The sequence below is a fragment of the Cupressus sempervirens genome, chromosome 4 (genome assembly GCF_028749045.1).
Source record: "Cupressus sempervirens isolate cs-2001-9-10 chromosome 4, ASM2874904v1, whole genome shotgun sequence".
Lineage (NCBI taxonomy): Eukaryota > Viridiplantae > Streptophyta > Pinopsida > Cupressales > Cupressaceae > Cupressus > Cupressus sempervirens.
This window is the reverse complement of record NC_143121.1, coordinates 765,536,332-765,547,692: the sequence shown is the minus strand read 5'-3', so window position 1 is coordinate 765,547,692 and position 11,361 is coordinate 765,536,332. Positions and strand designations below refer to the sequence as shown.

Sequence of the window (11,361 nt, the reverse complement as noted above, 5' to 3'; positions counted from 1 at the left end):
AAATGATCTATGGGAGGTATTCTATGTTCACCAATGGTGATAACCTTCGAGACCAAATTTTAGTCATTGAACATTTCTTACATTTTCTTGTAATTCAACATTGTGAATTAATCCTATAATTTTGGCCATTGTATATTTTTAGTGTGTTGAAATTGGATTCACCTAGGATTATTCTTAGCAATTGGTTGTGTGTGTCATACACCCAAGTTAATACCATTGTCTTCCTTGTTGGGTCTTTCTTGATGTTTGATTTTGATCACATTTTAAGTTATTTGTGTTACTATTGAGACCGCACCATAAGCACAATTTAATGTGTGCTATCAAGATCTTGAGGGACTTGTGCTTTTGGTTGAGGCCAATGGAGCTCACTCTATCTCTTTCTTGGTTTTGGGCATGGAGTCTATTTTTGTATTATTGTGCTATTAATGGTTCATGTGACTCTCCAAGATGAGACAAGGCACAAAGGGTCCCTAAGGTAACCTTGGAAGAGTCCTTGATAAGAACTAGTAACTTAATTACTTAATAGGGTAAAACATAATATAAGACTTAATGTGACTACCTTCAAAGTCATTTGAGGACATTAATATTGTATGTCCTTGCCTTTCAATCTCCAGGCATTGATATGGTATAGCACTTTGTCATTTTTGGAAGTCAATATGATATAGTTTAGCCTCGTTATCATTGAAATGGCTTAGTAAAGCATCCTTGACTAGTAAAGGATTGCTCGAAACCACCTAGGCCTTCATGTTTCACGTGATGACATTCCATTCCTGAGTCTTGTCACCATACCTTGTCTAGTTATTAGTGACCTTAGTCTACTTGCATTATGATGTCCGCATTAGTATGTTGCATTGGAATCACTGTACAATCCCCTAAGTTATTTATTTGATTGGCATGTATAGCAGCCTCCTTACATATTTTTTGTGTACCTTGTGGTTGTGGCCAATTAGGTGGACCTAAGGGTACCATGTGGTTGGGTGGGGTTGTACACCACTATTAGGGACCAATGTACAAGTGGTGGACATCTTTAAGAGCATGATGTGTTCATTTTATCCTTTGGATCTTTTCTTTCTTTAATTGTGTATTTGATGGTATGCTCAATAGATTATCTTTGATTTTGATGTTTATGATTGTAGCAAGTGTATACAACCTTTATTTCATGCATCTAGTACTCCTTAGTGTGGAGTTATTCATTTTTAGGCCATGTGTTGGAGTCGACATTAGTTTATTTTCCTATTGTATACTTCCATGGGATCATGCACAATTAAACATCATTCTTGCACATTCATGCATCAATCCTACAAATTTGTTCATTCTTATGCATTTGTTTCTACAGATCTACACATCAATTCCTACACTACCCAAATAGTTACTAGAACTATGCATTCATTTGGAGATTGCTCCTACACATTTGCAATAATTTTATGTTCTCTTGAATGTGGCTTGGTCATTCTTGCTTGTATTAGGGTTATCTTCGAACTCTTGGAATTACATTTGAGTCTTATGCTAGTGCACAATTATGTGTAATTGTAGTTTACTTTTATTGTTTTTATATCATTGCTCATGCATTATGGATCTGGATTCACTTATGTTCATGCTCTTAATTTTGTGTTAAAGAAAAGACTGTTTAGCGCATATTGAACCCTATTTTGAGGATACTTTAGCAAGGCATTACACTTTCTAAGGAATCAATCCACATTCAAGGGCATTCATAGATTACCTTAGAATGTGTGAATGTGTTCGTAGAGGGCATAGGCTACAAAGAAAACAAAAAAATGTAGTATTATTCCTCACTTAGAGAAACCAAGAATAAAAGATAACATAATTGTGTTTGACTACTTTAATATGTAAATGTGATTTGACTAACTTGGGTTCATCTAAACTTGTGTATAGCAAAAACTACGCTTTTTCTTATCTTGTAATAAGATAGACATGGCTTTGTGGTTTCACCCTATCCCTACTTAATTTTAAAAATACTAAAGGTACCATGATCATTAAAATGGTTGAGCAATTAAACACTTGCATGGAATCTAATAGTAAAATTTAAAACAAATAACCCATTTATGATAGTTAAATGCATTCACTTGCTATGCCTATTTCTTGAATAGAAATATTGTCCCTTAATATTATGTTGTTCTAAATACTATGATCTAAATGAAGTTAATAGTGTAATGGCTATCAATTCAAGATTGTGGTCTAGTGATAAATTAAAATACTTATAATAACAACAACCTAAATTTGAATTCTCATGTATTCATGCTCCCTACAATTATTCCTCAAAGAACTATAAAATTACAGAATACATGTCAAAAAACCCCAAATTTACATAACACTTGTCATGAGGTTTTTTAATTCCTACATCTCTCACTATTTTTAACATTTTATTCCACTTTTCAAATCCTATGAATACATTATTTTGTATTTTATATTAAACATGATTTCTTTCACTTAGCACAAGAAAAACACCTTTCACAATATTCTCTTGTGAAATTTGTATTATAAAGTAGTAAATTCAAATCACAAAACCAATTACTAGGAATGCATACATATAAGTATTTTACATATATACTCCAAAAAATAATAAATTATCTATAATTTTATAATTACTGATGAATAACTGCTTATATAATTTAGGCAAGAGTCTACAACACAACCGTAAATTGTGAACCTCTTATCTTAGAGGACTTAAATTTGACTACACTCAAAAATAATAATTAATCACAACACAATAATTAGTCTTGGCTTTGATAATTTGAAAAAAAAAAAACATATATAATTTTATATAATCTATATTACTTATAATTTCAAATGCAAAACATGTGCAATTAATAGATATAAAATATAATTTTTTTAAATTTATGTAAAGTACCCTAAAAACATTGAAGTAATTGAAAGAAGGGACATTTGAAAAAGGGCAGAAATCTTTATCCCTCATATTCTATAATCTTTTAAAAAGTGTTATGTCCTACTCATCATAACAATGTATTTTAAGCTTTATTTTGAAATATTTTTATTTTTATTTTTATTTTTATTTTTATTTCTATTTTTATTTCTATTTCTGCTTTTATTATATAAATAAAAATATATAAGAAAAATAGGTTACTTTAACTGAAATGCATCATATTAATGTTTGACTCATCATATTTATGTTCGACTCCTTTGAAGTTTGTACAAGCATTTCACAAAGATATTAATTTTGCACTTTATTTTATATTCAATTAAGAGGTTAGCCTTAGCCCCATAATGCTTTATCATAATTAAATAGAAAATAGAAAAAAAAAATTATTACTATTAATAAAAAATGTTATAAAGGAAAATCAGTTCCAATCTAAATTTAGAGATCAATTTGACATGTGAGACAATCTCTAGTCAACAAGAGTATAATTGAAATAGAAGACTGATTTATGATAATATAGATAACAATCCAACATTCAAAAATCACGGCTCCATGACACGAATATTTGACTCCTAAACAGAAAGTTGAAGGTCTTTTCCTCCTTTCATAATTTCAGATAGTAATAACCATTAATTCCACCTACTAAAAGGTTGTGGAAAAAACACCAACCTGAAGGTAACCTCTCTGCTGGGCACCATACATCCCTGGCATTGGAGGTCATCTGCAAAGTCATCCACAGCCATATGCCACATCTGGAACTTCTATAACAGGTTCAAAAGGTACTTCTACACGTTCCTTCACAAAGCATCTTGGAACACCATCCTCAATCAACAATATTTTCCCTGGGGGGCACCTGGGAACATCAGCCTTTAGTTGCACGGGAGGAATCTGTATCTGCCGTTTGGAAAGTAGGCCTGATATTTTCAGAGATGCATTTCTACGAATTTTGGGCTCAAAACAAACTAAAGCAAAGATTGAAATTACACTTGCAACTACAAAAACTGCTTTTGTAGTCAAACCAATTATATGGTCCATGCCACTTGCTACCTTTTTGGCACTTCTTTTACTGATTACTGGACTGGAGCTCTCGCCCCTTTCATCACAATCATTTTCATGATCACTTTCTTCTCTTTCATCACCTGTCACAGATGATTTCCAATTAGATGGGTTCCTTCTCCTCACTGAATGTGCAGTGGGCAGTGACCGAGACTCATCAACTGATGAGAAAAAAGACCCTGGAAGATGCCCTCCATATGGAGGTAGAACAATGCTATCCCTCTGCTCAACTGACCCACCCACAAATACACATGTTTCTTGTATCACTTCAAGCTCTGTGCCTCTGTATTCTTTAAGTTTATTAATCAGAATTCTCCGACTTGCATCAAGCTCTTTAAGATTGGCCTCTTTTTCCAGACATTGCCGCTGCTGTAAATTCTGTAGGTAGAAATCAACCACCTCATTATTTCATGCCTAACCATAAAGGCAATGTCAAATTAATTGTCAATTCTGCTTTCCTAAAGAATGAACATAGATACAGACCTGAAAGTAAACATTTTATATCAAGAAGTAGACGAGACAAGAATTTTCAAAACTATCCAGCAAATTTTCATTTGCTAAGGACTGCATTATAAAATATATCCACTCAAGTTTAATCACAAACTATTCAAATATTTGTAATAACTTTGGTTGGTGGCCCGTTTATGGGCTTGGTAGGGTTAATCCTATAAAAGATAGGGCAAAGGTGTGCTGGACACCACCAGAGGAAGGATGGGTCAAGATTAATTTTGATGGCGCAGCTAGGGGAAACCCGGGGGTCTTGGGGTGTGGTTGTGTAGCAAGAGATCATATGGGCAATACTCTCGCCTTTGTAGCCAAACATCTGCAGGATGGCACGAATGGTATTGCCAAATGTTATGCAGCCAAAGAGGCTTTGATCTTAGGAGCCAAAATAGGCATTAGAAGAGTCCATTTGGAAGGGGATTCGGAGATAATCATAAATGGCATAAAGAAAGGGAGGCTGGAGACCTAGCACCTCGATAAATATATCCAACAGACCAAAGATTTGCTTCTGGAATTTGATGACTTTAAAGTTTTTCATTCATTCCGAGAAGCAAACAAGGTGGACATGTTAGCCAACATGGGTCAAAATGCAGCAATGGGTACTCAAAATGAAATTTTTGAGGACTTGTGACACCTTGTATTAGATTAAAGAGAGAACTATTTGGTTTGGCCAATTTTACACATTTAAAAATAAATAATAAATAAAAATTCAACTTGGCTGATTTCATGGGGAAGGCATCATGACTCCTACCCCCAACGGCATTAATCATTTTACGGCATGTAGAGATACCCAATCCTCTGTGCATGCCAATTTGTGTGTATTCATTCCTCAGTACTGCGGCGTTGCTTGTTTCCAGCAAGTTCCAAGCTAGTTAAATTCAGACAGAAGGCAAGTCATACTCATTTTGTTTCCAAAGGTGACAATTATGGAGGCAAAGTTTTCTTTGGGCTCTGATAACCAGATGCAGACTTACGAGGGCCGGAGTGCTACGCGGTGTCTTAAGAACATTTTTGTTTTTGATGATCCGGCTTTTCTAGAGGGAGTGCAACAGATGTTTGGGCTGGAGTACCTGGATGCATTTTGGAAGCGGAGATTAAACCTAGACGTGGCATCTTTGTTTTTTGCACTTGCATTGATGTTGGGGGAAACAAAGGAGGAGGTTCACCGTGTTGTTGCAGCTTATGTGGATATGCAGTGGCTTTTGGAGCTAAAAGACATAATTGAACAAGTTGTCCTGGGCGTGGCTATTGAGATGGGAGTTGAGCCTTGGAGGCTAATTGGTGGCCAGGATTCATCGATTCAGCCACTGGTAGTGTGGTCCTCCGCAAATCCACAAGGTGTCCATCTCCCTAAAGCAAAGAAGGGCTGCAGAAAGATTGTGGAGTTCCTGACTGAGCGTATTTGGGTGTCAGAGGAGAGCAAACAAGACTTCATGAAGGCTACACCGAGAAAGAGTACGCTGGCTCCAGGGCAACAATTCCGCCACCAACTAGCAAAGAAGAACCAGCAGGAGGGGGTGCTGCCACATCAAAGGGAGTTTGGGTGGATGCCTCGTTGCTTGAAGTAGAGGGGGATGGCAGTGGCAAGCGTCGCCGGGGTAGGCAGGGAATTTCGGTAATGGATGATCGCTCAACGCCAATGTTCACACACGAGGAAGCTACGTGTTGGTTTAAAGAGTAGCAACAGAAGATGGTGGTGATTTCGGCGTTTACATGCGGATACCCTGGTCTTTTTTTGTCTTTGGTTCTTTTTTGTATACGGGTTGGGTGGTCTTGGCTTTTGACAGAGTGTTCATACTCTATTTTTGTGTAATGTCATATGTATAGCTAGGGAACGGCTAGATTTATGGAAATATGGTATATGGTCATACCTCAAATATTGTAATCTCTCTTTAATATCAATATAACACCAATAATGTTACCTATCAAAAAAAAAACTGTGGTTGGTGAACAGTATTAAATTAATTCAAGACAAAATTTTGAGAGATGTACATATAAGATTACAATCACAAGTATGATAAGTTTAAGACTTCCATCTTTGACACTATGACCTCATATACACAAAAAACTATATGGAAGTACACAACAAGCTACATTGTTGTATATCTTGCATAAGGAATCTAAGTAGGGCAGAATAAAAATTGTCCGCAAATTTAAACATGGGTTACCGATCTGCTTGATAAGAGGACCAAACAAACAAATGATATGCTTTTCAGCACTTGAAGCTGGTAAGGTTTCTTCAAAATAATGCAGAGAAAAGTTCTTGCTATTATACTGAATTGCATTGCTATGCACTTCAGGTAGTTATTGGCTTTGCATATAAACAGGGAGAATAACAAGTCAAATTGACTCAAAAATGCAATTTGACAGCACTGCCTCCATTGTAAGTTTGTAACAAAGACACAGTTCAAACTACACAAACAAGAAAATGCCAGCAACCTAAGCAATGTATTGCAATGTAAATGAGTTATGACAAGGTTTATGCAACAACAAAGAGTGTTGTTCCATGTTTATCTATTTTTGTTCTTTTGTTGTGCACTTCTCTATATATGTATATTAAACTCATATAAAGCCAGGAGGATAAAAGTCCATTTTATCCAACACTTCCTAGCCTTTCTAGCATACTCATTAACCGGTCTTTTCCCCTGTTCAGAGAACCAGTAATGCTTATTCCTTTGACAAACACAATCTTTAAAGCACTAAATAGGATAAAATTGAAAATTCACAAAAAATTTATAATTTTGCGAAAGACTTCAATGGCATCAGAGGGCACTGAAGGGACTTGCTATCAGATTACTCTGCAAACAGATCCATAATTGTTAAAATGCAGATGAAACAGAAAGCAGGCGACAATTATGTATCCTATATTATTTATAGTGACCTCTACAATAAACAATTTCAATTGGAAGATTCATTGTTTCCACATGAAAAGATCCATAGCTTTATATGTACCATGACAACTAACATTTTGTCTTACTCTTGGAAAACCCATCTCTGAAGTCACATTATTTGGTCCATCAAGAAAAACCTAAACCTGACATATCTCTATACTCCAGCCTTAAGAAGAAAAATTAAAACCTAATAGAATTAGGCTCCAATGAATTTCCTTACTCCCGTCTGTGGAATGTATAAGCAATCACAGAAATTGCGCAAGACAATGCCAGATACAACAGCTAGATAGATAAAGATTTCACTGGTGTGCCGAATCCAAGTGAAATACGAGAGGGCATTCACAGGTTTCAGGATTGCATGGCACATAATGAAAAAGAATCAAAAGTGCTTTCAAGCACTTAATGAGATTTCACGTGCTTTTCAAGATCTTAGACTTGCATTTTGCAATTGAGTTTTGACAGGTTAAATGTACAGAAAAAAATTGCAATTGCATATATAATGTCAGATGTAAAGCCAAAAATTGCTATCACGCATAGCCTCATTACATGCAATCACATCACATAGGACAGTAATGTTGAATATGTCAACTTTAGGTAGTTGTTTTCCATCTTTTTTCTCGTAGTTCCTCTTCTATAAATACAGGATGGCTCATTATAAATAAACATCTTTATGCACTGTAAGAAAACTCTACTGGAATTGTGCAAGATACAAACTTTGTTTTTAATTTGTGTAAGTTGATTTCAGTGTAAATAAAAGAGCAAGTGTTTTCAATCTTTGTGTTGAACTTGTTCTATCATCATCGTGTTCTTGCCAGCATTACAGGACTCTGCAATTCCCGAGGCGAGGCAGCCTTACAAAGGCCAGCCTCTTGCCTCGGACTCGGCTGAGTCCTAGGAAAGTTTCTATGGACTCGCCAACTCGGTGAGTCTCGCTGGTCTGACTCTAACATCAGCCAGCAAAAAAATGCAAAAAAAATAAATTTTAAATATTTGTGTTTGACTTTTTCAGTATGTATGCCATGTCTAAGACCTAAAAAGGTCATTCTATCACTTGCAAACACAAGCAAGAGAGAAAAAAGGCTTGAGAGGAGAGTATTGGGATTTTAGGAAACGTAATTGGAGTTTGTTTGAGCATATACACTCGAAGAAGCACAGCAAGTTGGCACTGAGAAAAGTTGAATGATCTTGTGTTTGTTCACTACAACCTTCACCTTTGTCACAAATAGAGTTTAAGCACCGACACATCGCCTATTGTACTAGAGAAGGTTGATCCACAAGGGTGGAACAAAGAGATTGATGATCCTATTTGTAGTGATGAAGACTTGGAGTGGGTTGATCAGGTGGATCAAGAAGCAGAGGTAGTAGCGATGGCAGTAGAGGAGGCTAGAGCACAAGGAGACCCAGTGTAGAACCCTAAGGCTAAGAGTGATGGATCCAACCCTAATGATGAGGATTATGAGGATGAATATAACGATGAGAAGGATAAGCATGTCACTGAGGTTCAGCCTCATATGGAGGGAGAGAGGTTGCTCTAGAGTCTTCCATGAGCTATCTTAGATGTATTCGTTGGACATAGTCTACTATGAGACCTTTATTTTGATATATGTTTTGAATTTTTTATTCCATTGATTTCATATTCCATGAATATTGTAGACATTTGATAATGACACTACGATTCTATTATGTTATTTAGTTTAACTTTAACTAATTTCCTTCAAAAAATTGCATTTATATTTATGTGATCTATGCAAAGTAGTGTATGTGTGCAAAGTGGCTTTTATTTATCTCAATTATTGTGTATTTGATGTTAATTGACCAAATGATGCAAGAAAAAAACTTTAAATCCTTAAGAATATGTGAATTTCTTGGTTAATTCGTTTTATCCAATCCTTGCCAAGTTCGTTTATCGAGTCTGAGTCTGAGCCTAAACACAGCTTGTTGAGTCCAAGCCGAGTCTGAGGCTTGTAACACTGGTTCTTATGTCACAATAGTGGTATTACCTTGAACCTATTGAGAAAGTGTATGAATTGTTTGTGTAGTTACAAGGTGAACTTTAAATCTCATTTTGTCCAAAGTTTATATCGTACTTATCAATTGCAGCTAAGTAGAAGTGAATACATATTCTTTGAGATATGACTTCATAGAATTAGAAATTAGAAAGGAAGATTTTTGTATTAAGTATTTGTGCTAAACAAATTGATGCCTCATCCTTTAAATCATTGTAGGATAGTGTACGAGTCAATGAAATACAATCAATACATCTAAGTCCCTGTTAGGAGACTTTGAATCTATGTTAGGAGATTCCAACCTTGTTAGGAGTTGTGTCAACCCTGTTAGGAGTTGAAAGGGGGACAACTAAACCCACTATCTAAATAGCCTCAAAAACAGTCTTCACTAAACAATCTTCTAGATAAGCATATCCAAGATTTCTGACCTAACTAAATAGAAACTCCTTTGCCAATAAAGTTCTTTTGAACCTCACAATACATTAATCCACATCAATCTCTGCTCAAAAGATATTTGCATTGAAGTTCGCACAACGATCTCACTGATCAAAACCACTACACTCGACCACAAGGAAATAACCTTTCCTTTATACCAAGTCTTTAAGTATTGAGTCGGCATTGAGGCTTTCCCAATTTAGAATAATAATATAGGACAATCTTAAGATATTACAATACATGTTACATTATGATTTTACACTTTTTAAGATTACCAACAAATTGTTGACTCATAGTCTTCATAACTTTTTACACAATGATCTGATTATGCCCTTTTAACAAAGCATCTCTATCATGTCTTCAATCTTTGTCTCAATCCGCTTAAGCCAATTCCATCCCTATGAGGAGATAGAATCAAAACAATTGTACCCACTTACCAGAAACGTTGTCTGAAAGTTGCCTTCAGTAAATTCTTCATAACTCGAACTAGTATTCATATTTTCATACACGCTTACAATTGTAGCATCTGGACATATAGATGAACATATCCTCAAGTACACATAAGCTGATCTTTACTCATCGGAAAGTGCTAAACACTTCTTCCTTTGTAACTCTGTTAGTCTTTATAGAATAACAAGTATGTCGACATCAATGACAAACACTATCATGAATGCAACACATAACCATTAAATCATGTCTCCAGCAATGCTAGTATACTCCCTCATAGGAACATCATCAGCATTCATTCTAACAATCTCCCCCTTGGCATTGATGGCAACGTAGATGAAAAACATCTGAGTACCATGAATACCAAATATATCTCTTCCTTGTATGCCTTTACTCCGCCATTCATGCTACTTATGAATGTAAACATACATCTCATTCTCAAACAAGTTGTAGAGAGTTTTTCATGTTCAAACCACAAACATACAGTAATCAACATGCATAAGGAAGGTGTTAATCTCCCCATACATAAGCATCTACAAATCTTCTTCAATCAACACTCTCCCCAACGAATGTCACTCTCCCTCAAAAAATGTTTTTCATGTACACATCTCTCCCCCATTGACATCAATGACAAAGGTATCATTATGTCAATTTGAGGTTCAATCATTTCCAAAACAATATGTCCAAGCTCAAGTGTCCAAAGCCATTGTTGAATTCCAATACCCAAAGTCCTTAACGACTCGACTCATACACAAATACTCCCTCATAGGAGAAGCATCAAGCATCCAGTCTAGATAAAGAAATAGTGCTCTGCTACTAGCTGGACTAATGCAATATTTGCATCAACTACACTGAAGTAGGTTGGGGCATAACCCAAAGCATACCTCTCAAGTACTCAAATGTGTTGTCAGCCAAAGGTTTTGTAAATATATCTATTTTGTAAATATGTCTACTATCTGCTCCTTTGTCTAACATATTCCAATCTGATTTCTTTCTCTACAACTTTCTCTCTCAAAAAGTGATACTTAATAGATATATGTTTTCTCTTTGAATGTAAAACTGGACTCTTTGACATAGTGTACTTGAATTATCACAATGTATGATAATAGGTTCGATAAACTCTATT

At 35.5% G+C, this 11,361-nt stretch overlaps 1 protein-coding gene across 2 annotated transcripts in view; it reads right to left on the bottom strand.

Moving 5' to 3' along the window:
- Positions 1–3,381: 3,381 nt before the first annotated feature.
- PDV2 (plastid division2) overlaps positions 3,382–11,361 on the bottom strand; it is an 89,221-nt gene continuing 81,241 nt past the window's right edge. The window contains exons 2-3 of one of the 2 annotated variants that reach the window (XM_089826803.1): positions 3,944–4,330; positions 3,382–3,790 (exon numbers count right to left, since the gene is read on the bottom strand). In XM_089826803.1, the coding sequence (XP_089682929.1) occupies positions 3,626–3,790; positions 3,944–4,330 (552 nt within the window). In that variant the 3' untranslated portion in view covers positions 3,382–3,625. Of the gene's footprint in view, positions 4,331–11,361 lie in introns of both variants that reach the window. The other variant, XM_089826802.1, reaches the window with a different exon arrangement.